Source organism: Choristoneura fumiferana, chromosome 9, assembly GCF_025370935.1.
Source record: "Choristoneura fumiferana chromosome 9, NRCan_CFum_1, whole genome shotgun sequence".
Classification (NCBI taxonomy): Eukaryota; Metazoa; Arthropoda; class Insecta; order Lepidoptera; family Tortricidae; genus Choristoneura; species Choristoneura fumiferana.
This window is the reverse complement of record NC_133480.1, coordinates 11,089,481-11,117,317: the sequence shown is the minus strand read 5'-3', so window position 1 is coordinate 11,117,317 and position 27,837 is coordinate 11,089,481. Positions and strand designations below refer to the sequence as shown.

Genomic DNA, 27,837 nt, shown 5'->3' with positions numbered 1-27,837 from the left:
CATGAACTGCAAAGCTTTTGTTAGGTTACGAGGTTGTAAATCATTTTTATCATATATTTTGTTAGCTTTATTATGAGTATTGATGAGCTTATTGTTCAGTGGTCGCGCTCGCTCATTTTCGAGCGGCAGGAACGGACGCGTCGCATTGTCATTCGCAGTATTCAAATTGCTAGTGCTGAATATCTCATTTTATACATTCGCCGGGCTCATTTGTACGATAAACTATGAACTTCACCGCATAATATTTTTAATTAGAAGGAAAATACGTCTCATTCATTTGTTATATTGACTAATTGATTTAGTTGTATTTTGTAATTAATACATATTATTTTTTCGTAGTATGTGGGCAATTTTCAGAGATTCATTGAGAGTTCTCAGTTGTAATTGTTTACAGATTCTATTGTTTGACCGGTCGAACCGGTATAATTTAATCAAATCACTGAGCGTATAATTATGAAAATAGTCTAAGTGCTGATGTTACTGATATTTCATTAATAAAATTAAACTTCCACGTACTGGGATTTCTACTTTATTAGATATTTATGTAATGTCTATAAGCTACGTGGCAAATAAACGAAAAAAAAATTGCAAAATTGTAACGGATTTTAGAAAAATGAATAAAAAGTGATTATTTGTAATGAAGGGTTTTGTGATGGACTCCTCTATCCTTCCAGTCCCGCTCCTTCATCCTTCACTATAAAAAAATTATTATTTCTCTTACTATTCTCCTAAGGCCCAGGTCTTACCTCCTACCTGTATCATAGAAGCATACATACAGCAGTTGTGCAGTCATAGCGTGCCACGATCCTACCCAGTATTAGAAATACCGATATTTTGTTAAAAAAAATGCGCTGGTCCGGAGTAACGTGTCTGAATTTCTAAACGACTGAGCTTGTTTGTAAATGCGCAAATAAATTTGTCAAAAATAAAATCAAAGTCAAACTAGTAAATGCAAGTCGGCGACGTAGGAAGTCCGTGCCGAAAAATGTCATAAGTACATGGGCCTGAACTAGTACAAAATATCAGTACCTAACTAGTAGGACCATGGTTCGCAGTGACTATGAGCAATTTTGCTTTGGGCCTTAGGAGGCTAATAGTCATAGTAAATTAGTTACGCCGCTAATAGTGGCTGACTCAATACAAAGGCTGATTAGAAATCATGTACATACATATCGTCACTACTTTAAAAAAAACTTACCTCAAAATAGATAATTTTTCTGAGTGAACATTATGAACACTTTGTCAAGGTTCAATTTTGTTCGACATTGATAGATGACGATATAAAAATAATATAATAGTCATGAGCAAGAAGGTTGGCTGAGTGAAGACATTCGGGTTGACGCCCAAAAAGCTGTTGCAGAATGATTAATATCCAACAGTACTTACCTATTTAAATAAATACTTGGAACCAATACCACAGAATAACTAATAGTACTACCGTACAGAAGGGACTCTCTCGAACAAAAGTCAAGTTTAGGTATAAATCGTTCCTTACTCTTACGACTTGCACGCGAAATTGAAACTTCATGTTACGTGCGTAAACATTGGGCACATTGATTCGAAACCGGTTGGCGCCAAGTGCACAGGGTTCCCACTCGCCGATGAATAAAGATAACAGTGGGGTTGTGGGTGTTATTATGAATTCAATAAACTACCTTTAATAAATAAGTAAATATACTTTAACCTATGATGACAACAAAGCACGACAATGATAACCTACTTATCTACCTACTACTTTTGCCTACTACAGATTTCCGTATTGGCGAAACCATGTCTTAATATTATTTCTAAACAACCAATTAAAGATTTTTATCACTACATAACTACAAACATACGAAACTATTACCAGGCAGGGACTTAAGAAATTAGAGAAGTAATGAGGACGACCGGCCGCCACTTGCCGTTGCACGCTGTTGTAACAGAATGTTTGTGTATAATATACTTACCTACTTACTTATAAACAAACATTTGAGCAAACTTAGTTACTTTGGGCAATTGTTATTTGTGTTAAAATGGGTCCACAGTGTTTACTTTTAGGTGAATTAAACGGTATTCAATCAAAAAGGAATTGACTGATTGTTAACAATACGAAAATCTATTAGATAAATGTCTGGTTAGGGAGGTATCTACGAGTATAACTATACTTACCTAATATAGAGTATACCTAGTTATATTTACCTAATTATTTGTATTTCGCAAACTATATTCATTTAAACGCCCTATTATGCTTATAATAGGTACCTAAACATCTTGTTAATTATTAAATTGAAATTCAGGGATTTTAATAAATTCTCGTGGCAATTCCCTTAAATTACATCATGATTTTCATTGACGTAATTTAAAACACCCATGCCAAATTTCATGACTCTAAACCCAGCGGTTGTTATTTCAAGATTTTATCCCTATCCCGTGGGAATATCGGGATAAAAATTAGCCTATGTTTTATTACAGATGTCCAACTATCTACATACCAAATTTCATGACTAAGCCCAGCGGTTGTTATTTAGAGATTTATCCTGTCCCGTGGGAATATCGAGATAAAAAGTATTCTATGTTTTAATCCAGATGTCCAGCTACCTACATATCAAATTTCATGACTCTAAGCCTAGCGGTTGTTATTTAGAGATTTTATCCCTATACCGTGGGAATATCGGGATAAAAAGTATCCTATGTTGTAATCCAGGTTATAAACTAACTTTTTTCCAAATTTCATCCAAATCCGTCCAGCCGTTACAGCGTGAAGAATTAAGAAACATACTCACTCACAAACTTTCACATTTATAATATTAGTAAGATAAGATAAGATTTATTATCTAGTTATTTACTATGGAATTTTGCCGCCCGGACGAACCGCCCCTTCGCAATTTTGAAGTGGCAATGGATGGGTCACATCTCTCAAAGAACACATAATCGTTGGGATCTGGTCTTTGAGTGACGATCACTAACCGGAAGACGAAGCTTTGGCCGGCATGCCTCTCACTAGGTGGAGTAATGATATCGCGAGAGTTGCAGGCAACCGATTGATGCGAGTGGCGAGTTTTCGTTCATTGTCGTGTTTAGGGGGAGGTCTTTGTTCAACAGTGGACGTCTTCTGGCTGCTGATGATGATATAATATACCTATAGATGAAGCGGTGCGTGTTCTGGTCTTATACCACGAAGTTCGAATTTCGTAGTAGCCCTCGTTATGCACCTGTTTCGTTTACGCGAATATTTTGTCGAATACTTACACAAAGTGGTAGGATAATAGTTTAAAATAATAATTAATTAACAACGTGTATCCAACCAAACGGTATTGCAATTTGCAGTCAAAATCAAAACTATTGCATGCAAGGTGTAATTTTATACACTTGCATTAATTTTAGCTTGCATAGTTATTATTAGTACCCGGCGACGACCGAGCAAACCTCAAGCTTAAATTCGATAATAAGCGTTTTCCCACAGATAAGACCAAACAAGATTGATTTGTCATCCCCGAAAACCCCCAAATACCAAATTTTATTGAAATAGTTGTAGCTGTTTTAGAGATTCTGATTATATATAATATTATATATTATACAAAAATTTGCATTTAAAGGTATTAGAGGTGGATTTTTATTATAATGTAATTAGTTGAATTGGTTGAGGAGCTTACGCTTACCTACCTTAGCAAAACCTTTTTACCTTAGTAAAAGGATATGATTCATAAAATAATGTCTGAATATTGATTTTTCAGCTTCAGTGGGTCTGATTTACATACACCATTAATGACTAGGAAAAGAAAACATTAAGTTTAATCAAATAAATTTATTCAAATGTCAAGATCTTCATCAGGATCCTCTTCATCCCAGTCATCTACAAAATCGGGCTCATAGTACACTTTGCTCTCGCCTTCATTAATTTTACTCATGTAGGGCAATTTTAGTTTGTACTTCTCAAGTTTCTCCGTTTGGTCCATTTCTATTTTAAATGTAGTCAGGCTACTTGGCATTAATTTTGCTGGTTCCTCTTCTTTGTTCAGGTCTTTTATTACAATAGTAGATTTTAGGGTGGAGGTCCTGCTATCGTATGTAAGAACCTCCTCAGATTTAACGATTTTCCCACTTTTTTTCAACTGCACCCATATTTTGGAAGAATCTGTTGTATCATATGAAACAATTGCACTTGCTAAGTGATGTAAATTTGTTTGTAGTTTAGAGGAATGTGGTAAGCAATCTTTGTGGAAAATGAGTATTAGTTGTATCACATTTGGGCTGAAAATAAGTTGCTTTAAAACTTTTAAGCATTCGCTCCAACCTAAGGAAAGATACATTTGGTTTATGGAATCTATTATCACTGAACATTTTGGATGTGCCACTTTGTCAAGTTGATCTACATTGAAATCTTCGTGGCATACAACATTATTTTTGAACACACATCCCCAAAAAGAAGCAGGCTTTTCATAACAGAACAAGTGCAACTCGTTTTTTTCATTATTCGCCAATTCTAGAAGAAGAGGTAATATATTTTTGTCATAGTCATCTTCCACTAAAACTGTTGGTGCTGTTTTCAATCTATAGAGGGTCATCTCACAGATTAGATATTGATAAAACTAGTAACATATCTTTGCTAGTAACCTACTAAATAATAAAAATAAATAAAAATGCAATTTAGCATAAGTTACAGTTCGACTTATAGGTTAGAAAAAAAAAATAACGACACGAGTTCATATCGCACGCATCCGGACAGAACGCTTGTGTAGTTGTGTTCGCTTGTACGACGAACTATTATAGTACTTATTGCTATGTGCGCACAAAGTTTAATTTGCGTTATCAGAGAACATCTGCAGCATTAATACGTCAAATTAATACCATCATGGGAGTGGTTTTAACAGTAGCTCAAATAGTGCAAGGAAAGATGTGTCGTGTTGCTATTTCTTAAGTTTCCCGTGAGTGAAATTGTTTTGTGAATATAATCTTTGTAAGAGATAGGTAATTTAATTTTATGCGCTCTTTACCTTGCACGGAAATGTAGCCAAATCATAACTACCAAGCAATTTCAATATCTTAAATAAAGTGAAGTACTGAGTTTAATATCCTTTTTGTTGATTTCCGAAGTCCTAAGCCGATAGTCAACACCTGGCACACCTGCAGCATAGTCTGCATAGTAAAAGAGAACAAGTATGCTATGCACACTCCGACCCTTTAGGAGACTCAACTGCCTACTCCGACGCGGACGCTTAGGGTTGTCGATGTCTATTTTTAACCCCCGACGAAAAAGAGGGGTGTTATAAGTTTGACCGCTATGTGTGTCTGTGTGTCTGTATGTCTGTGTGTCTGTGTGTCTGTCTGTGGCACCGTAGCTCTTAAACGGGTGGACCGATTTGAATGCGGTTTTTTTTATTTGAAAGCTGGTTTTCTAGCGATGGATCTTAGACATGATTTATCAAAATCGGTTCAGCCGTTTCAAGATCAGCTCTTTTGTTCGCTGCGGTAGGAATCTTAGACGCATAATGGATTACTTTACTTTCAAACATATTTGGGACCTAAAATTTTAAACACTCATGTATGCTATATAGCTATGCAAGATTATGGAATTCTCGGCCTGATGCTGCAGCCAGGATATCCAGAACACTAGTAGGTACACTCTTAATAAAACTATAGCAGATATATCGTGTTTGGGTTCGTTTTGATCAGTATTTGATTCTACAATAATGCAATGGTGGCAACAGGATGAGCTGATGCTGCAGCCAGGATATCCAGCACACTACACTATAAAAATAATAGCACATATGTCGTGTTTGGATTCGTTTTGATTAGTAATTGATTCTACATACAATGCAGTGGTGGCAACACGACGAGCTGATGCTGCAGCCAGGATATTCAGCACACCAATATACTCTTGAAAAAATAATAGCAGATATGTCGTGTTTAATTCCTTTTGATCAGTATTTGATTCTACATATAATGCAATGGTGGCAACACGATGAGCTGATGCTGCAGCCAGGATATCCAGCACACTAGTACACTCTATAAAAAATAATAGCACATATGTCGTGTTTGGAATAGTTTTGATCAGTAATTGATTCTACATACAATGCAGTGGTGGCAACACGACGAGTTGATGCTGCAGCCAGGATATTCAGCACACCAATATACTCTTGAAAAAATAATAGCAGATATGTCGTGTTTAATTCCTTTTGATCAGTATTTGATTCTACATACAAAGCAATGGTGGCAACACGATGAGCTGATGCTGCAGCCAGGATATCCAGCACACTAGTACACTCTATAAAAAATAATAGCACATATGTCGTGTTTGGAATAGTTTTGATCAGTAATTGATTCTACATACAATGCAGTGGTGGCAACACGACGAGCTGATGCTACAGCCAGGATATCCAGCACACCAGTATACTCTTGAAAAAATAATAGCAGATATGTCGTCGTCTTTGATTCCTTTTGATCAGTATTTGATTCTACATACAATGCAATGGTGGCAACAAGATGAGCTGATGCTGCAGCCAGGATATCCAACACACTAGTACACTTTAAAAAATATATATATCAAAGTTTAAAAAACAGGAAATAAAAACTTAAATTTAAAATTTAAAAAACCCCCGACTTAAAAAACGCCAGCAAAAATAAAAAAAAACGCCCGAAAAAAACGCTGCTTGAAAAGACAATTAAAAAGTAAAAAATAATTATGTGCTACCTAGCTGTTGCCCGCGACTTCATCTGCGAAGAATTCGTTTATCTCTATCCCGCGGGGACTATGCTGATATCCCGCAAAATTAGCCTAAGTTAATTTAGTATAAAGTATCTAGTAATATTTTTTTATCTAAGCGTTGTCGGTGTCGGGGGACCGCTAAGGTTAATACTTTAAAAAAGACAACATATTTAGTTTCATGTTAACCTTAGCGGTCCCCGACACCGACGACGCTTAGATAAAAAAATATTACTAGATACTTTATACTAAATTAACTTAGGCTAATTTTGCGGGATATCAGCATAGTCCCGCGGATAGAGATAAACGAATTCTTCGCAGATGAAGTCGCGGGCAACAGCTAGGTAGCACATAATTATTTTTACTTTTTAATTGTCTTTTCAAGCAGCGTTTTTTCGGGCGTTTTTTAGATAATTAATTACCTACCGGCAAATAATTTAGTATGAAAGTTAACTTAAAATTCTCTAATATCTGTGTCTAGAGAAACTAAATTCTTTGCCGCTCTATTATTATTATTCTAATTTTAATGATATTATTTATAAATTCGCCGAAGTGGTGATGGCGTCTGTGTACATACTACTCATGTTTACTATATTATATTGTTTATAGGTAGGTAGGTATATTATTTTTTATGTGTCCTTGCACGAAACTATCACACTACACTTACTATACACTACTATTTTACAACTATACCTAATAAAAAATATGTAAGTACGAGTACACGAACGTAAAAGGTGATCATCTCTACGTAAAAGGTGAACGAGCGCAAGATGAGCGAACTAAAATCGAAACATACGGCGCCGACGGCAGCACGCACAGCCTTGACTAAAAGAAACTTATCCTCCTTAAATTATCAGTGTGTGCGTGCGGCGGGTGTTAACTCACTAGGGCTATGAGCACGCCCCCGGCATGCACGCTCGCAGTCTCGCTCGAACTAGTCGCGCCACGTAACGCTACGTGTAGCTGTGTGATTTGGGAAACTGGTTCACGATGAGTGCAAAACCTCGCGTTTTATGGTTGGTAGTAGAATATCTACGAGATATTAGAATATCTATCATGAATAGCGTGGTGCTTCGATTTTGGGATGAGGAGTAGGTATATATTTAAATTGTACAGTTTGAGCGCTGAAGCAGTATATGTATAGCAGTATATGTGTTATTCCAGAGGTCCAGCTACCTACATACCAAATTTCATGACTTGTTTGTTGTTGTTCCAGCGTTTGTTATTTCAAGATTTTATCCCTATCCCGTGGGAATATCGGGATAAAAAGTATCCTATGTTTTAATCCAGGTTATAAACTAACTTTTCGCCAAATTTCATTCAAATCCGTCCAGCCATTTCAGCGTGAAGAAGTAACAAACATACTCACTCACTCACAAACTTTCACATTTATAATATTAGTAGGATAGGATTTATTTGCCAATAAAAAATTACAGCATTACAGTAAAACCAATGCGCTGTAAAATTCAAATTATACTTACAAAAACACAAATGCTGGGTGGGCCGACATTTGTTTTGGGGGTTTTCTTAATTTGAATATGGCAAATCAAATTCAATAAATGTCAATGTCACCCACTATGACAATTCAAGTCTAGTGAAGAAAAAAGCGCGGGAAACGTTCGGTCGTTTGGTTGTGTTTTGTAATTGTTTTTGCAAATATTGTGAAAATTGATTTTTTAGTTGACAAGAGTTGATTATTCGGGTATTGTAAATAATAGTACAAGTATTCTATGTAAATTTGTATATTTTTTGTAAGTTATAGTGTATATACTGGACATATAACGGTAAGTTCTTTGTAATCTTTTTACTTCAGGTAACTCCTTATGGAGTTACCTGAAGATCCAGGGGGGACTGCCCCAGACATAGGACACAATGTAACTATTGTAGATGGATCAAGCACTGATGGCTCTTGTAGCCAGGATAATATTAACCGCAGGAAACGACACTCTGTAAAAACATGTCGCCACTGCAACAAAAAAAGGTCAAGACAACGTCATGGCGAGGCATTAATAATAAAAGAAGATGATTGTGTTTGTAATTTTGATGAAAGCCGTCAAAGAACGCATAATATATTCGCTAAACCAACCCCAAGCCACAGCCACAACACATCACTCCTTCTGCAACTAATGATTCAGTACCAGCACCAGCTCAACATTGACTAACTCGACATCCACAGCTCCCCAACCAGTAGGCAGAATGATGTACCAGAAATCAGATGTAGCCCCATTTAATGTACATGTACAACGATTGCAAATCTCAGAAAATGACAATGTCTCTCTACACCCAGTAGTGTTTGGGAAATTTCTAAGGAAAAATAATATTTCCCAAATTGTTAATGGGAGCCTGAAACGCATTGGAAGAAATAGAGTGACTATTTCTTTCAGCGATTTTCAGGCTGCCAATAACTTTTTGACCAACCCTGCACTGTCAGCATCCAACTACAAGACATTCATCCCGACTTTCTCTGTCACCCGGTTGGGAATTGTACGAGGCGTTCCCTCCGAGTGGTCAGAGGAAGAAGTTTTAGAGAATATCTCTGTTCCTATAGGCTGTGGACCGATATTAAAAGTTAGACGACTAAAAAGGAAACTATTGAGTCAGGTGTCAGTGAGTTAAAACCTACAGAGTCAGTGGTACTTACCTTTGATGGCCAAGTTTTGCCCAAGCGCATATTCATGTGCTATGCAGCACTACCGGTAGACCTATACATATATCCTACTATACAATGCTACAACTGTTGTCGCTTTGGGCATGTCAGAGGTCAGTGCCGCTCAACTCCCAGATGTTACAAATGTGGTCAGGGACATACTGGAGAAAAATGTGAAGTTGATGATGAGCATATACGATGTTGTCTGTGCAAAGGTTCTCACCTTGCTACTGATAAAAAATGTCTAGAATTTGAGAGACAAAAAAATATAAAGGAGACCATGGCTAAGAGCTGTGTGTCATATTTTGAAGCTAATAAACAACACCCTCCTATCTCAAAAATTTCATATGCTGATGCATTACTCAGTAATAACACTAATGGAACAGAAAAGGATTTCTCTCACTCTAGTCCAACTACATCTTACTCACACACTAGCCCAACTACATCTTATAAGAAAACTATCTTTATGAAACCTCGCTCCCCACCCCAATCTAGATCTAAAGGATATGATGTGGCAGCGCATAATGCCTTGACAAGGGATTATGACATGCCCGTCACTAACAAAACTATTTATAAATCTAATGAGACCACTCAATCTGTGAAAGAAATAATTCTATTGATCATTAAGTTACTGTCCCAATCTGGATTGGGTAGTAGTATCTCACCGTCCCACGCTGCCCCTATTATGAATTTTTTCACTCAACTCTTAACCGATAATGAACAGCCAATTTCAAATCCTTCAATGGAACTGTAGAAGTATAATTCCAAAGAAAGCTGATTTACTCTATTTAATAAATAAGTTTAATTTAAAAATTATAGCCTTGCAAGAAACTTGGTTAAAGCCTTCATCCAATTTCAGGATATCAGGATTTTCTTGTATAAGAGAGGACCGCTCTGATGGATATGCCGGTGTTGCTTTGCTTGTAAAGCATGGCATTCCTTATTCACATATTCCTCTTCCTGCTCATAACAATGATATATCTATAATTGCTGTCTCCGTTAATAATATCTGTTTTGTCTCATTATATATCCCTCACCCTTCTTCAACTATTTATAATGAAGTAAATGACATATTGTTACTGCTTCCGAAGCCTCTTATTCTTCTTGGAGATTTGAATGCCCAACATCAATCTTGGGGTAGTTCCACCACCAATTCCTATGGTAATCTAGTCATTGATATGATGGACTCCCATAATCTTTGTATCCTAAATGATGGTTCTCCCACCCGACGAACTGCACCTGGAGAGGGAATAAGTTGCCCAGATGTTTCTATTTGTAGTCCAAATTTATTTTCTTCTTTATCCTGGAAGGTCTCTCCTCTTTCATTCGGAAGTGATCATTTCACTATTCTTCTGTCATTTCCGTTTAATAACTCTCCTACTCAAAAGAGCCCTCCTCGTTTAAAGTACAATTTGAGTAACGCTAACTGGGACACATTCAAGGAACATCTTGATCAAAAAATTTCCTCTCTTCCTTCAATCGAACACAGCGACGAAGCCACATGTGCAGCCGCTCTGGCAAAGATAATGGTCGAGACTGCTGATAATGTTTTTCCAGTGAAAAAAGTAGGAGGAAACAACATTCCTTCTCCTCCATGGTGGGATTCGGAATGTACTGCAGCGGCCAAGAGGCGAAAGGAGGCTGAACTTGCTTACAGAGAATCTAGCACCAATGAAAACTTTGATTTTGTTTTGGAGGAAATAGACAAGACAAAAAAGCTTTTTAAAAAAAAGAAGTTTGAAGGTTGGAGAAACTTTTGCTTATCTGTATCTCCTAATACAAACCCTTCTGTGGTTTGGAATAATATTAAAAGATTTCGATCTGCTTTTAAAGAAGACTGTTCCTCCAACCTTCCTTCTACATTAGCAAATGATTTTCTGGATAAACTCGCTCCACCCACTGTTCCTGAGTTTATTCCTTTATCTCCAGTGCTGGACCTGAGCGGGCTTAATGGTCCATTCACACTACCAGAACTCAAAGGAGTCATTTCTAAAACTAAAGATTCAGCTCCTGGACCAGATGGTATACCATATTCATTCTTTACCCATCTAAATGATATTCCTCTTCTATACTTCCTAAAACTAATTAACAAAATATTGATATCTGGCGAGATTCCCGAGGCTTGGAAATGTCAAGATGTTTTACCTTTCCTGAAACCAAAGAAGGAACCTTTTGATGTGTCTTCTTATCGGCCTGTAGCTCTGTCCACTGTCCTAATGAAACTTACGGAACATCTGGTCAAAAATCGCCTAGAGTGGTTTATTGAAACTAACAATATACTTAGCCAAAATCAATTTGGTTTTAGGCGTGGCAGAGGTACCATTGATAATATAGCTGTTCTTATCACGGACATTAGACAAGCATTTTCCGATGGCAATACTTTGATTGCAGCATTTATGGACATTTCAGCAGCGTACGATAATGTCATTATTTCTCGCCTCCATAAAAAACTTCAAAATCTTAAAGTACCACTTTTGCTTTCCAATTTTATCATAAATATGCTGTCAGGAAGGTGTATTAATCTTACCGTAGATGGCACTAAGAAATCTAGGCTTTTGTGGAGAGGGTTACCTCAAGGCTCGGTTTTAAGCCCGCTACTCTACAACATATACAGCCATGACCTAGAAGATACTTTAGGTACAGAGGTTAAAGTTCTGCAATATGCCGATGACTTGCTTGTATATTGCTCACACCGAAATTCTGAAATGGCTTCAGTTTGCTTAACTGAATCCCTTAATCACCTGAAAAACTGGCTGGATGACAATGGCCTTGAGATTTCCCACTCTAAGAGCGTCGTGGTTCCTTTCGCCAGGACAAGGGTACCGCCTGTGGTTTCTGTCAATTTTGATGGCCACCCCATTCCAACGAAAAGCTTTACACGTTTCCTTGGTGTTGTGTTGGATTTTAAACTTACTGGTGTTCCCCACTGCGACTATACTGTAACTAAGTGCGAACGACTTCTAAACATGATACGATGTCTTTCAGGTGTCTGGTGGGGTGCTCATCCATTTTCGCTTAGACTACTATACAACGCTTTGATTAGAAGTAGCATCGATTATGGCACATTCTTATTAATCCCGGGTCAAGTTAATGGCTTTAAACGTTTAGATGCTGTCCAGTCCAAAGCTCTACGCCTGATCTGTGGTGCAATGAAATCAAGCCCTATAAATTGCCTACAAGTCGAATGTGTGGAACCACCTTTACATTTAAGACGTCAATATTTGTCAGATAAGTTTTTATTTCGCTGCTTTCAAAATTCCAATCATCCCCTACGATCAAGCCTTCCACTATTAAATAACTCTTTGACATCATCTAGTTATTGGTCGCATAAAATAACTCCGTGCCTTGTGAAAAGCTACCAAAGGTACAGGTCCCTACAATCTCCAACCTATCACTATCCTGAATATCCCCTTTTCTGTGATAATTTCTCTGCTCTTACTTTATCTCCTGATGTTCATCTCAATTTAGGAGTAACCAAAAATGATATGGACCCTAACGTTAATTTTAATTCTATTAAAGACGATCGGTGGCATAGCTGGCATCATATATACTCTGATTCTTCCAAACATGCGTCTTTTGGCCATGTGGGGGTTGGGGTGTACCATGCTCAATACAAAATTAGTCAGAAAATTAAACTCCCTCCTGAAACGTCAGTATTTACGGGAGAATGCTTTGGATTACTTAAAGCCGTGGAATATATCTTACTTGCCAAACTCAGAAAAACTTTGATTGTAACTGATTCAAAAAGCGCTCTTCAAGCTCTTAGTAAATTCCCATTTAACTGCAAAGTAATATTCCCTGTCATTATCAAATTAAGAACTCTCCTTGCCAATTGTTCTGATTTGGGGTACTCAGTGTCTTTTGGTTGGGTTCCAAGTCACTGTGATATTTCTGGTAATGTAATTGCTGATCGGCTAGCCAATGAAGCTGTTAAAGATGGTGATCTTTTTCCATATAAGAATTACAGTCATGATCTGGCCGCTCTCGCTGGTTCATCTCTTAGAGAGAGCTGGAGAGAGAAGTGGATTGAAAGTTGCCAGATCAAGGGCAAATATTATTATTCTATTCAACCTAGCATTCCGTGTAAACCTTGGTTTGGCAAATTTAAATTTGGTAAGAGAGCTACCTGCTGCCTTATCCGTATGAGACTGGGTCATGTTTGTACTCCCGCCAGCCTTGCTAAATTTAAACTGATCGAGTCTGATGTTTGTGAGTGTGGCTTGGGCATTGCAGACACTAATCATATATTTCTCTCATGTCCTCTCCATGACAACTCCTTCCTTTATGAACAGCTTACATCCTACAAGGTCCCATTACCTACATCCATCTCTGTCCTTTTAGCCTCTAATGACATAACTATATATAACTTATTGAACATATTTATAAATAATAATGATATTAAAATTTAAATATGTATTCCTTATCTCACGAAATTTAATTTATCATGTGTACCTATGTAAAATACTTATCTTTATTTCTTCCGTCTTAATCCCATGTAATCTTCTCCTGTTGAATTCCGTTTTCCGTATTCCAAATTCCCGTATTTTCTACTGATTTCGTTTCCTTACCTTTACGCGTCTGTGGCGGATGCGCAAGCCGCGCGAGCCAGAAAAAAAAAAAAAAAAAAAAAAAAAAAAAAAAGTCTAGTGAAGATAGTTTTTCGCGCTGTCATCGTTCATCCACCATTACCTCTCATATTTCGTTTTCTAGAATTTTTGTACCGTACAACGGCAAAAACTACTAGACACTGGCAAAATTGTCCTCAAATGGACAGAGCCATATTTTTTTAAATTAACAACAACAAAGTCTAGTGAAATCAATAGCACATCGAAAATATAGATTTATATAATTTGATTCTGTAATCTTTGAGAGCCATGTTTACACGTTTTATTCCTAATCATTTTAAAAAACTTGGGAGACAGATCGTGTATGTCCCAAAACATAAACCACCTGAACAAAGAGATTTTGAAACCCTTCGAGAATTTATCAACAGGCATCAAAAAATCTTAGTTCTAACTGGCGCTGGAATTTCCACAGAATCTGGTGAGTCTAATGCTGTAAATACATAACATAGCCATGGAGGGAAAACAAATTCCGCAACTATATGTTAAGTTCCTTATCAACAGGAATACCTGACTACAGATCAGAAGAAGTGGGATTATATGCACGCAGTAACCACAAGCCCGTTCAATACCAGGAATTTGTTAAGTATCCTAAAGTGAGACAAAGGTATTGGGCAAGGAACTTTGTGGGTTGGCCAAGGTTCAGCAGTGTGGAGCCAAATGGGTCACATTTAGCCATCAACAGATTAGAGAAGGTAATTAAGAGGATTTCAACACTAAAGTAAGTTAAAGAGAACTCTCTCCTATCCTATACCTACCAGTAGACAGAGGCAGGGGTCTTGCACTTCGAAAGTTTCTAGTATTCATTGCTTTATTAAAATCCAGTCCCTTTATGCCTGATGCATTATCATACAGTCTCGCCAACTTCTTGTCCACATAAAATTTGGATCCTACACATCCATTGCTAGTAGGTGATGATGTAAATTAATTAGTTTTGTCACTTTGGGACTAGGCCAGTTGGGTTTCAATTGTTCCATGTATATATTTTAACTATTTGCTTCACATACCACTTTCTTGACATTTATGGGGGCTAGCTGAGAACCATGATTGTTTTGAGTAATTTCAAAACTAGTTTTTTTATTTTTCCTTTTTAATTTTCAGGTTGGAAAAGTAACAGCTGTAGTAACCCAGAATGTTGACCGCCTTCACCAAAAAGCTGGTTCAGAGTATGTGATAGAGCTACATGGATCAGGGTACATAGTAAAATGTCTGTCTTGCCCTTATGAAATTGACAGGACAGAGTTGCAAGAGGTGATGTTGAGAAACAACCCTGCTATGGAGAGCAGTTTCACTATGATCAGACCTGATGGTGATGTTGAGTTATCCAAAGTAAGATTATGCTTTATATTTAACTTAGAATATTCTAATATGTAAGTTGCTGGCCCTGAACAAGCTTAGTCCGCCATTGAATGCAATGCATCTCGGTGTTCCGTCCAATAAGAAGGGTTCTTAAAGATTTCCATGCGATAAGGAATAAAGGGATTTATATTTCCATTCCATGATTAATACTGGACTGTCTAAAGACATGTGTAGCTCTATATTGGCATACCGACATTCATTGCATGCACTAAAATTATGCTGTGGAAATTGCCATTGCTGATATTTAGCAGAGTTTAGACTTGCAAGAAATATTGTGCAAGTTGCATTACATTGCGGCGCTCGATTGACCATTACAAATCGTTTGCTTTATGGCCCCGCAATGTAATGCAACTTGCATGATTTTTCTTGCATGTCTAAACTCGGCTTTTGGTTTGTTTCAGGAGCAAGTTGACGAATTTAGAGTGCCTCTGTGCCCTAAGTGTGATGGGCCTCTGAAGCCCAACATAGTATTCTTTGGAGACAATGTTCCTAAGGTCAGAGTTGAGCAAGTCAGGAGTCAAGTGGCAAGTAGTGATGGTGTGTTTGTACTAGGAACCAGTTTGACAGTTTACTCAAGCTATAGGATTATCCTACAAGCTAAAGAAGAAAACAAAGAAGTTGTATTGTTGAACATAGGACCAACTAGAGCGGATAACATTGTAGATATCAAAGTGTCAACTAAATGTGGTGAAATATTACCAAAGTTATGCAACTCAATTGATAGCTGAATATTTCAGATTAGTAAATAATAGTGTGGTGCTCCCTTGTTGTAAATAATAATTATATGCAGTTGCAAAATGGTTGCAAAATAAAAAGCTGGTTTGGCATTTCATTTTAATATGGATAAAAAATAAGAAGTAAGAATACAAAAATGGATTTACAGAAGTGTTGGATTGGGAAGTTGAATTGAAACTTAATTCGATAAATTGCATAATCTAAATGAGGTTTTTTAGAACTTAACTGTAAGATGTCTAAGGAATAAATAAGTAATTAGGACCCTATGTGTCTGTACTAGCAGTCATTCTCTTTTCATTTTCATCTTTTAGGAACCGCAATAATAAATAATCGAGAATTTGAATTGGTACAAGATACTGACTAAGTGATAACAAGAATTACCATGAGATCACTTTATAAAGTCAACATTAACAACAATATCAATGTCATCATTAATTTATTACTATTGTATACAATTATTTCAAATCTACATTAAAATTACGGCAGTGCTCAAGTAAAACTTTATGTATCTGACTTTATATAGCACAGTAAAACCTACTAAGAAAACCACTTAATTACATCAATGAAATCTTAATTTAATTTTCCACTGTAAAGACAAACGCTCATAACACCTCCAATGGTCCAATTAAGTTGGAGGATAGTATGAGCAGAAAAAATATATTAAATTACACATATAAATACAATAATAGAGAAAGTAACGTTTTGCCTTAAACTGTTGATATTTTGTACATTGTGGTTACTTAAATTGGTGTAAGTATTCCAATTTTGTTTAATTTTTAAGTATTATTGTTGCAAATATTGCATCACATTGTGGTCTTAATGGAAAGACATTTGCAGAAATGTTATTCTCATATTGTACATATATAATGTAATAACCAATTTTATAATGACTTCCATTCCACAATCTAGTTCGAATTCAAAACTTTATCTACAAATAGGCTGAAACCCCAAGGTACCGAATTCAAATGTTAAGTCTTGTTAAAACTTGGTGTACCTACCATAAACAGGTCCAACTCGTTACACTTACCAGTCTTAAAATCACAATAAAATCATGTCCACGTTAAATGATTTGTCACTACAGTAAAACCGTAATACTAGACGTTCATTCCTTTTCCAATTATCTATTGTAAGCAACATTATAAGAAGTAGTCAGCCTGTGGTTTCTTGGAGGGCACTCCCCGCGCCTCCTGCGGTGCCGCCTCGAATATCGTGAACTCGCGCTGAAGATTTTCGTTCAACTCTAATATTGCTGCGACGTTGCCGCATCTGAAGAAAATTAATAATAAAACAATTAAAAGAGTGAACAGAGCAAGACTCCGCGAAAGCCATACTTTTTTTTTGCTACATTATAAAAACTGTTTTTATCTCTGTGTACCGTGTACGTCCAGAATCAGGTAAGAACAATCCTTGACAATGATATTTGGACCATAGTAGCTTTGGCAGGTAACAATAGGAATAGTCTAATATCCAAACTTTGAAAAGATCTTCACCGGTATGATAATAGAATGAAATGTATTTTATAATAAATTTAGCATTTTAGAAAATATATTAGAAATGGATTTGCTAAAAAAATCCTGGACAGGCTATTTTTAATTATTAAAAAAAAAAAAGATTTTTAATAAATTTTTGTTGCATCATGGAGATTATAAGACAATTTTACATTAACTTAAAAGTACATATAGAATATGTAGACGTTGGGTTTGCTATTGTTTACCTGGACGAACTACTGGGTTGCCAGGTATAAACTTAACCAGTTATTATGTTGCCAGTTACTTTCATTTGATTAGATAATAGAACAAATTGTATATCAACGTAAGCGCTGTTTTATTGTGAACACGTTGATATAGGGTTGTCTGCATTTAATTAAAAATCATTAAAAATAAAATAAAAAAAACTGCCTGTCCAGGATTTTTTAGCAAAATCATTTCTAATACGTTTTCTAAAATACTAAATTTATTATAAAAATACATTTCATTCTATTATCAGACCGGTGAATATCTTTTCAAGTTCGGATCTTCTACTAGAAAGGTAGCAAAGGAAAAAAAAAATTAATATTAAAATTAATTATAATGGAATAATATTATCATGTCGTCCATAACTGTCAGACACTCAGTATGGTTCTACCTCCATGCCATACACACTTCTGTTTGTACAGACGCCTGAAATAAAATATTATCAAAGCTCTGAATAACATAGGTAGTACACATAGTATTGCATTAGAATTGGACCAGTGAGTCTTGGCAGTAGCAATGTAGAGGTTATAAACTTGAGCATTTATTGGTAATGAGCATCAAATGTTAAAACTTGGTGTTGGTGTTACAGGTAAAAGCTCACAAAATGAACAGGAGTGTTTTATCAAGTATTCATGTGAAACGACGGTAAATTTGCTTCAAGACTTTTGCCGAGCATCCTTCCGACGTCATCGTAAATAATAAAATTTTTGACGATAATTTACTAGCGCCATATAAATCTGCCTAAAAGTTCATTACTTAATACTCAGTTTTAACGCATTTTTGAGATACATTTTTTATGCGACGTCTTTACGTTACTCCCGGATTGTGTTCGAGCAAACGCGAGCTTAACGGTATAGTGCCTATTTAATTATTGGAATTATACCTTTATAGTTTTTGTGGTATTAGTTGGGGCAATGAACTTTTAGGCAAAGTTAGGCGGCGGAAGGTATAGAGCGGTCCCTAGAATGATCGTGTAAATGTTCGTAGCAATGTTTGACTCTTATTCTTGGCTCTGCGGGGCTACCCCGAAATTCGAAGTTCGTGTCGTTCCGTGCCTCTGACACTTATACTATTTAATACGAGAGTGAGAGGGACGGCACGATACGAACTTCGAATTTCGGAGCAGGTCTGTTTGTTGTTCTGTTACAAGTGAATGCTCAAGTTTATCAACACCTTAAAGTAAAACTCGTTATGGCAGTTAAAGTCAAGTATGGCAAGCAGAATAATATAAATCAAAATTGAATTGCAACAAGATAAAAGCTTTGAACATTTTGAACATGAAACTACTGTGAGACTCACTCATATTTAATGTACCTGTGAAAACCGGATTACTCAATCCTTAAAAGTCTTAACGTCTGTCTCACGTTGGATTTATTTAATTAAATATGTCATTCAAATTCGCACGAATATGTGAAAATGTAAGAACTCTTGGACTGACCTGTAGCAGTAGTTTGGCGCCGACCAGACTGTAAGAACAGTCTCATTGAAGTGCCACTTGTAACCTTCCATGACCAGCTGATGCGCGCGACAAATCATATCGATGTCGTTGGATACATTGAACTGCGCCACCACGTCGGACCCGAACAGGTAGCCCGCGCCGCGCGGCGACACGCCCCAGCCTTGTGTGTCTGTATAAAGCACAAGTACAATGTTACGAGTGCCATACACTATGCCACCTTGCATTTATATATTTACTAGACTTTGACCGCGGCTTCGCACACAAAACCATTAGATTTGGCAGTTGAATGGATATTTTACTAAATTCCTACGTGAATTCCCAAACATTACGTCATGGATTTCATTTATGGTCGCAGATGGAACACCTGCGCCAAATTCCTGGTCTCTAATCCCAATTGTTGTAATTTTGAAATTTATTCAGATAATATGAAATATTGGGATAAAAAGTAGTCTACTTATTTAGTGTTAAGAAGTAATACAAATGCACTCACACAGACAAAACCCACGCACGTACACATACACACACACACACACACACACACACACACACACAAACTTTCACATGTATATAATATTAATTACGATTTCAGCCATGGTTAAACAAGCTGGTAATAAAATAAATTCTCATAGCTAGGACACAGCGTTTGAAGCTTTCAAACTTTGAATGCGATTCCGTTGATATAAATAACAAAAATTTCGCTCAAAACCACTAGCAAACATTTATTGCCATCTGTAGAGACCACCACTTACTACTTCAGCACTGTTTCCATGCAGTTTTATTTATATCACCATAAAAGCGTTTTGTTGTAAGTCAATTTTGTCTTGGTCTTAAAATGGCATGATTTTGGGACAAGAATGGCAGTCTTAACGGAAGCAGCATTACCCTCAGGGTCGCTCCACAGCAAGTCACACATTGGTCCGTCGTGAGGCACCTCCTGCTTCCTGTCGATCGTGCGGATCTGGTCCAGCGTCTGTATGGACGGGCTAAGGCCGCCGTGCACGCAGAATATCCGCCCGTCGATGATGGCTGACAGTGAGAGGTAGTCAAATATCTCAGTGCAATATCTGAAGCGGAGAACAACTCAATTTATTACCATATTTAAACCCTTGACGCGATTTGCCTTAAAATGACAGAAATGTGTGGGCAAATTTTCAAAATACCCAATAAAAATGTCACTGTTCTCGATTAAATGGTTAAAATGCTTAGTCTTCTTGTAATTGATAGGCACATTTAATTTTTTCGAAAAATTAAAAAATATGTTTTAATTTTAGCTTTTGATTATGGTGTCCGCATAAATTAACATTAATGTAAGTATGTCTTGAATGTCTACATGAAAAAGTTCCAAAAAAAAATAACAGCCTATATGGCCTTGAAGAACTCACAATATTATTTATTACCATAATAATTGTCACCAACAACAGACTCCTTTTAAACTGGTACAGTCTTCAACCAAATTATCACAGTAATTTACCTCCAAACTGTGATAGATCCATATTTCCGTAAGCATTCATCATAAAAGCCATACACTTGGGTGATTTGTCTGGACTCATGGTTGCCTCTGATAAGTGTGATGCGGTCCGGGTACCGAACCTACATAAAGAAAAAATATTCAAAATTTATATTAAATTTATCTACTATTATAAATTGTAAACTTCTGTATGCTTTGCCTACATAAAGATGAAATTTGCCACAAGTTTTAACAGATAATATAATTTTATTGAAATAATCAATTATGACATACTGTGTAAATATTAATAATGTTTGAATGTTATTTACTTGCAGAAACTTTCTTCTCAATATAGAGATACGGTCCAAAATTTGACATTATACTTCTCTATCTAGAGGTTGATGAAAATGATGATGTACCAGATTGTATTTTTCACATAATGCTATGTTCAACATTAGTGCAAAGTGATCTGACCTGTTAATTAACAATAGAGAGTAAAAATAAAAATCTTGCTTTAAAAATTAAATTAATCTTGATGATAATCAAGTACCAACAACAAAAAAGCTATAATAGGGAATATGCAAGCATTTTTTATGTTTTTGAAGAAGTAATTAAATATAAATAAGATATGGTCAATATACATTGTCATTGAGATGGAGAGATCTAACTTATTATATGACGTCATATGACAACAACCATAGAAAGTACATGTAAAATTTTATTTTTTAGAAAGATTTAAAATGCGTACGCTCACTTGTATCTTCCTTATTTTTATTTTTACATAATTTGTATTATTTTTCAGTTTTGTATCCCATCAAGTGATTAAGAGAGTTTAGGTTCCATGCATATTCTCTTTTTTTTGCAATATAGTTAACTAATAATAGGTATTTCAACAAAATTGATTTACATTACTTGAAGCTTTTTGACCTTCTAAAATTTTAGCAAGATCATCATATTATAGCCATGTGATTAACAGAAAGTTCATTCTCTTTAGTAGTTATGAAAGTAACCTTTAGTGCCAGTAGTAGTAAGAAAGTCTCCACAGAATAGAATCCTCTGTCAACAAAGTCTCCCATGAACAGGTAATTGGTCTCGGGAACATCTCCTCCCACTTTAAATAACTCCTTCAGGTCATAAAACTGACCATGAATATCTCCACACACCTACAAAAAAATATTAGTAAGTAACTTATTTAACATGATAAAAAACAACTTGGGTCATTATTTGAGCTTTCAACCACCTCATTTTTTACGAATGAGTAATAGAATTTGATGTAATTTTCGATTCTTTTTTAGACTGCCTGTACTACTGTGCTACTTCTACTAGATAACCTGAAACCGTAACAATCTATGATGTCAACAAAAATGTGCCCATGAAAATCATATGGAATAAGCACTCAAATATAAAATCTAATAATCAGAGGCCGGAATTCTCGTGGCATTTTTCAGCTGTCATAGGGACTTCCCATTTATCGACTTCGCCAATTCATATTATATCGATACATTAACTATACTGTAATATGTTGTGTTCTATAATGAAAGATTAAAAGGAAAGGTAAACAACAGGCGGTCTTATCGCTAAAGAGTGATCTATTCAAGATAACTTTTGGATATCAACTTTTTGATAATTTTAAATAGGAATTATAGTAATATCTTCTAAGGTTTTTCGTGATTATTACTCATTAGTAAAAAAAAAAAATTTGAAATATATCACGTGGATTATATTTCAAAATGACGGGATAAAATACTCAAATATACGGAAAATATAAGAGATTGCAACAAGAACTGCTATCAATATACTTAGCGATAAGACCGACTGTTGTTTACCTCTACTTTTAGTCTTCTTTAATATGTTGTGTTCTATAAGTAATGTATCAATATAATAAATAAATAACTATCAGGGGACGATCACACCAATATAATTGACCTAGTCTCAAAGTAAGCTTAGCAAAGCTTGTGTTATGGGTACTAAGCAATGGATAAATAATATAATTATATAGATAGATACATACTTAAGTACATATTGAACACCCAAGACCCGAGAAAAAATAATACATATGAATATTGGAAGTTGATAAATGAGAAGTCCATATGACAGCTCAAAATTGCCACGAGAATTCCGACCTCTGCTAATAATGAAACTGCAGCAAAATAACTACCTATTAACCTGGCTTTTTTTTCAAGTAGAACAAAGAAAATACATGAAGAATAATATTCAAAATCAATTAACAGCCTTTAGCAAGAATTGAAGGACACTTAAGACTGTCAAGTGCTTGAAAATGTGTGGACAGGAGGTGGGAAATTTTTGGAACACATGCCGCTGCAATTGTTTTGTTCATCATTCTTGTTTGTTTTAACAGATGTAGTACTTAAGACCTTAACGTGGTTATTGAGAAACTCCAGTTTCACAGAGATTCAATTTGCTAGTATGTTTTAAAAATCATAATAAAAAACTCTATCGAAAAACTAATCTTACTAGGTTTGAAGTTTGAACATAATATATTATATTACAAAGGCATACCTAAATATCCATTTTCTAAGCAAACCAAACTAACCGACATCCTGGAAAAAATAGAGCTACAGAAATGTAGATGGACCGGGCATATGTTGAGATCCAGACAAGAAAAGTGGAGCCAAATTATAACGCAATGGTATCCTAGAGATGGCAAAAGATGTTGAGGACAACAACAAATGTGCTGGGAGGACGAGCTTAACCTTACTGCAGGATCCAAATGGAGAAGAGTTGCTCAAGACCGTGAACGTGACCGTGAAGCTACCGGAGGAGGCCTTTGCCAACAGGCACACTGAGTTGAGAGACATCCAATGACATCTTCAACCTACATCAAATTCAACAAAGTCTAAAGATCAGATCAGCTCTCACCCAGTTCAAAAGGCTAAATAAATAAATAAAGCATGTTTATTTAAAGTTGAAAATGAACAAATTACAATAAAATTGATGTGTTTATGCAATAAGTATTAGTCATAATCATAACAGAATTCTTAACTGACAATGAGCAATAACACCATGATTAGTACTTTACCCTCTTTGTAATAAACATAGAATCAACTCCTAAATTAATTTATCAGAACATTTAGTAATAGAAGAACTGGCTAAAGCTACGTACCGTGACGGGAGAATCCACTCGCTGTACGTTGCTCTCCTCTACAAGGATCTCCCGCGCCTTCGCACACAGCGCTTTCACCTCGGCTTCCATTATAATCTCGCATCGTTTCAGCTGTTCAATTTGGCGGTCGAGATCACTCGTGTCAGACATTGTACTAACTCTTAACTAAATCACAAGGACAAACCTATAACAAAAAAATAATAGTTGTAAGTAGTAAAATTGATGCCTGATAAATTATTCAAAGGAAACTAGTCTCGAGTGCGTTGCCATAGGATACATTACGTAGAATATTATATTGTGTAAATGTAAAAGTAAAGTACTAACAAATAAGCAGGTGTTCTTTTACAAAACGTTGAAATTCTACAAACAATCACAATCCGCCATTACAAACACGTTACGTTTGCGAAACGGAAACAGAGTAGACAAGACAGCTGGGCTACTACGAAACTCAAACTTCGTATGTTTCCGTCCCGCTGACGCTTATAGTATTTAATACGAGATCGAGAGCGACGGTACGATACGAACTTCGAGTTACGAGTTTCGTAGTAGCCCAGCCGGACAAGCCCGACAAGGAGACGGCTGGTGGGACGGGGTGAACGGTTTTGTATTGTACTCGTTTAGAAATTAATATTGCCAATATAAGTATTGTTTGCACGATAACTCCGTCTCCGTGTTGAAATTTTGAGTACATGTTGAATTATTATTGTATAAAATATCGTCTTTATTCCGAAACATGTTACCGACGTGGTATTCTTTGTATTTACTTTGTAATTTTAGATAAATATTGAATGTTACTTTTTTATATGGAATAGTATTGCGATATTAAACGTCACCTTATGACAGTTTTCCAGGCACCGTCCTTGTCTATAATAATATCGGTCAGTCGCAAAGAGTATAAGTACCTATGTGTCAGTCGTGTAAAAGCCGCCTTGCTTCCCTAATTCGAATATTTCTGCATCTGTTACCCGCGTATCGCGTATCGATTGGAGTAGTACTAGTGGTTGTTTTGTTTATAGTGTGTGTGGTGTGTGAATAGTGTCCGTGCATCGTGTTTTATTTTTGAAAAAAAAAGGAAAATATGGGAAACATTCACACTGTTGGGCCGAATGAGGCGCTAATTGTGTCAGGTACGATACGAATAAAAAAAAAATCAAGTATTAAGTACTCTTTGAAGTAATTAAATTTTGACAGTAAGTAATGTGTAATCAAATTTGACAAGTTGATAGATAAGATGCTGTTTGGTTTGCATGCCTGGATTATTATAATGATGAATGATGTTATTCAGTTGTGAATCTAGAATACATAGTAGATAAAATAAATCATTGCAACCAATGCCTCATAACATAAAAATGTTTTTGTTAGTATTGGTTTTGGGACATAGGTAACCAAACCATGAATACCATGAAAGGTACAGTCACCAGCATTAATATCTGTCACAGCGGAGCGTGCAAAATATCTGACACTTCCTTCCGGCCCTAGAAATAGAGTCGTATCAGATATTTATGCACGCTTGTTGTGTGTCTGATATTGGTGCTGGTGACTGTACCATGAATATTTGATTAAGTATTCGGCTTATGTATAAAAAATATAGGTATTGTATTACATGTTTGTTGAGCTCAGTCAGTTTGCTCTTAACCTTTTCAGGATTATTGTAACTGCCTAGCTTTTAATAAATTAAATATCTTTTCACTTCTCATGCTCGTAAAGTTCGTGTACATATGCTGGATGTAGGCGACTTAAAATGTCATTTTATGCTCGGGTGCATAAAGTAAAATCTAAGTTTAATACCAAGGTAATCAGGTGTCAAAAGTCACGAAACAAAAAAAGTTTCTACATATTTTTTTAATAATTTTTAGTTCATATAAAACTAAACATCATCAAATCAATGAAAATAAATCAATAAAACTAAAAAATATTTTTTTTTTTTTTTTTTTAGTTTTATTGATATAATTATATAATAATGCGTGAAAAATAAAAGGTAGGTATATAGAAAGTGAACAATTGTTTCCACAATGGAAATGAAATAGCAATATTTCATTTCCTCGCAATCTAAGTGAAAAGCTCAGTGTAAAACTCGAGCATTAAACCCATTTTCCCCTCGACGTCTATCCACCCTCGCCGTACCGTACCGGTTCGGGTGGCTATATGTAAGTCTTGGGTAAAATGGCTCGTTTTATGCTCTTGTTGTACAATCTACTATTTAGGTTTCCATAATTTAAAAGAATAAGACGGGACCGTAACCAGGCGCGACGCACTCCGCGATAAAGGTAAGATTCTGTAAGTATCAAAACACCCCACGCCGGCGTGGGTTAACTCACTAGGGCTATGAGCCTATGAGCACCGCCCGGCACGCAAACTCGCAGTCTCTCGCTCGAACTAGTCGCGTCGCGTAATGCTACGTGTAGCTGTGTGATTTTCGTGAAACTGGTTCACGATGAGTGCAAAAAATATTGCATTCATATTTGTGGCGTTATGTGGGAAAAGGTACCTTGTTGTCGGTATTGAGTTATTGATATCCCCATAATCTCCATACGTTAAGCTATCGAACCATGTAAGAAACATGCATGTAGGTTTAATAGATATTTAAAAAAAAAGGTTGAACCTCAAAAGCCAGAAAAGGTTATTTATTATGAGAAAATAGAATTCAAACTTATACACCCAATAAAAGTATGTTGTTGTTGGAAGTTACTTAGATAGCATGATATTTGAAGAGTAGATTGTACGGGCTTTCAGGTTTCAAGAACAATTTTGTAATTGGACAACTGTTTTCCTATAGTTTACCTTGCCAAAGTGCATAAAGTAAAAAAAAAGGTTGATGGATTTTTTACTAATTTTTCTATTTATAGTATATTTCCATTAGATTTTATCAAAGGAAAAAAAAATATCATTCGTAATTGGACACTAAATAAGAGCTACTCCGTTTAGAATTAACGTTGTTAATTATATAAAAAAAAAATCACCAAAAATAACTTTGTGGTTTACAAATGTAATTAAACAGTCAAAATCAACAAACGTTTATTGTATTTAGTACGCTAAAACATAGCCAAATGAGACCAAATTAACTCAACAAATCTAAAAAAACTAGTTTTTTCAGTCTCAAAATTCAAGATAAAGTTTAGTAAAAAGTTTGTACAATCACTATATATTTTCGAAAAGGTACCTTATCGTCGGTGGTAAAATATTTAGTGATATGAAGTGATTATCATTTGAAAACGACTAATAACTTACGATTAATTTTAATAGTTTTAATTTAAGAACACTGTAGTATTAAAACTCTTACCAAAAACCTATAATTTTGTCTCAACAAACACAGAATGATCAACGTATTTGAAAAGGTACCTTAATGTCGGACGTAAAATGTTTAGTGACATTGTTAAGAATAAGATCTTAAAAAATGTGTTTGATTTGTAGTTGTAACTATTAATCGTTATTATTATTATTATAAATCAACCTATAAAGACACAAATTGGCGTAAATCGTCAATAAGGGCCTAATCACACTTGCGATTTGCGGGAGAGTTGAAAGCGAGGCGAGCGCGCAGCGAGTTCGCTGCTTTAGTGCCAAAAACGCCATATTGTAGACTTTCGTATAATAATAATAGGGCGTCTTCGGAGCTAACGCAGCGAACTCGCTGCGCGCTCGCAGCGACATCGATGCGCGCTCGCGGCGATATCGTTGCGTGCTCGCGGTGAAATCGTTACACGCTCAAAGCGAACTCGCTGCGCGCTCGCCTCGCTTTCAACTCGCCCGCAAATCGCTAGTGTGATAAGGCCCTAACTGGCTACCGCTTAATGGTGCCCAGTTATTGATGATTTACCTTACTGTAACTAAACGCATTTTATGATGATTCTGATTGACGTTTTTTACGCGCCGACAAGCACCGCACTGGGCCCGCGTGGGAACTACTGCCCAAGCTCTCTCCTTCTGAGAGGAGGCCTGTGCCCAGCAGTGGGACGTATATAAGCTGGGATGATGATGATGATGATGATGATGACGCGCCGACAAAGTACCGACGTCCGACTCGTCTTC

General features: G+C 36.1%; 4 protein-coding genes across 5 annotated transcripts in view; 2 read left to right on the top strand and 2 right to left on the bottom strand.

Annotated features, from left to right (window-relative positions):
• Positions 1-3,769: 3,769 nt before the first annotated feature.
• Positions 3,770-4,679, bottom strand: LOC141430829 (elongator complex protein 5-like). The gene has a single exon (XM_074091687.1). The coding sequence runs from the start codon at positions 4,542-4,544 to the stop codon at positions 3,789-3,791; it is 756 nt and encodes a 251-aa protein (XP_073947788.1). The 5' UTR covers positions 4,545-4,679; the 3' UTR covers positions 3,770-3,788.
• A 9,283-nt stretch (positions 4,680-13,962) lies between these two features.
• Positions 13,963-16,375, top strand: LOC141431235 (NAD-dependent protein deacylase Sirt4-like). Its single transcript, XM_074092322.1, has 4 exons — positions 13,963-14,372; positions 14,456-14,646; positions 15,053-15,280; positions 15,712-16,375. Exons 1-4 carry the CDS (start codon positions 14,204-14,206, stop codon positions 16,036-16,038), a joined length of 915 nt encoding a protein of 304 aa, XP_073948423.1. The 5' UTR covers positions 13,963-14,203; the 3' UTR covers positions 16,039-16,375.
• Positions 16,131-24,236, bottom strand: LOC141431234 (serine/threonine-protein phosphatase 4 catalytic subunit-like). The gene is made up of 7 exons (XM_074092321.1): positions 24,133-24,236; positions 23,809-23,992; positions 21,695-21,847; positions 20,709-20,827; positions 20,120-20,301; positions 19,217-19,406; positions 16,131-17,311 (listed from the first exon to the last, which is right to left on the bottom strand). The coding sequence occupies exons 2-7, from the start codon at positions 23,956-23,958 to the stop codon at positions 17,182-17,184; spliced, it is 924 nt and encodes a 307-aa protein (XP_073948422.1). The 5' UTR covers positions 23,959-23,992; positions 24,133-24,236; the 3' UTR covers positions 16,131-17,181.
• A 427-nt stretch (positions 24,237-24,663) lies between these two features.
• The window catches only part of Flo2 (flotillin-2), a 320,392-nt gene continuing 317,218 nt past the window's right edge, over positions 24,664-27,837 (top strand). For both annotated transcript variants that reach the window (XM_074092311.1, XM_074092310.1), the window contains exon 1: positions 24,664-24,935. In XM_074092311.1, coding sequence (XP_073948412.1) covers positions 24,887-24,935 — 49 coding nt within the window. In that variant the 5' untranslated portion in view covers positions 24,664-24,886. The remainder of the gene's footprint in view (positions 24,936-27,837) is intronic.

Coding starts and splice junctions, on each gene's coding strand:
- LOC141430829 (XM_074091687.1), bottom strand. CDS start 4,544: ATGACCCTCTATAGATTGAAAACAGCACCAACAGTTTTAGTGGAAGAT.
- LOC141431235 (XM_074092322.1), top strand. CDS start 14,204: ATGTTTACACGTTTTATTCCTAATCATTTTAAAAAACTTGGGAGACAG. Junction 14,647..15,052: donor CCATCAACAGATTAGAGAAG/GTAATTAAGAGG, acceptor TTTAATTTTCAG/GTTGGAAAAGTAACAGCTGT. Junction 15,281..15,711: donor GTGATGTTGAGTTATCCAAA/GTAAGATTATGC, acceptor GGTTTGTTTCAG/GAGCAAGTTGACGAATTTAG.
- LOC141431234 (XM_074092321.1), bottom strand. CDS start 23,958: ATGTCTGACACGAGTGATCTCGACCGCCAAATTGAACAGCTGAAACGA. Junction 21,848..23,808: donor GAGTGGATTCTCCCGTCACG/GTACGTAGCTTT, acceptor ATTTTTTTGTAG/GTGTGTGGAGATATTCATGG. Junction 20,828..21,694: donor TACTACTACTGGCACTAAAG/GTTACTTTCATA, acceptor TTCTTTATGTAG/GTTCGGTACCCGGACCGCAT.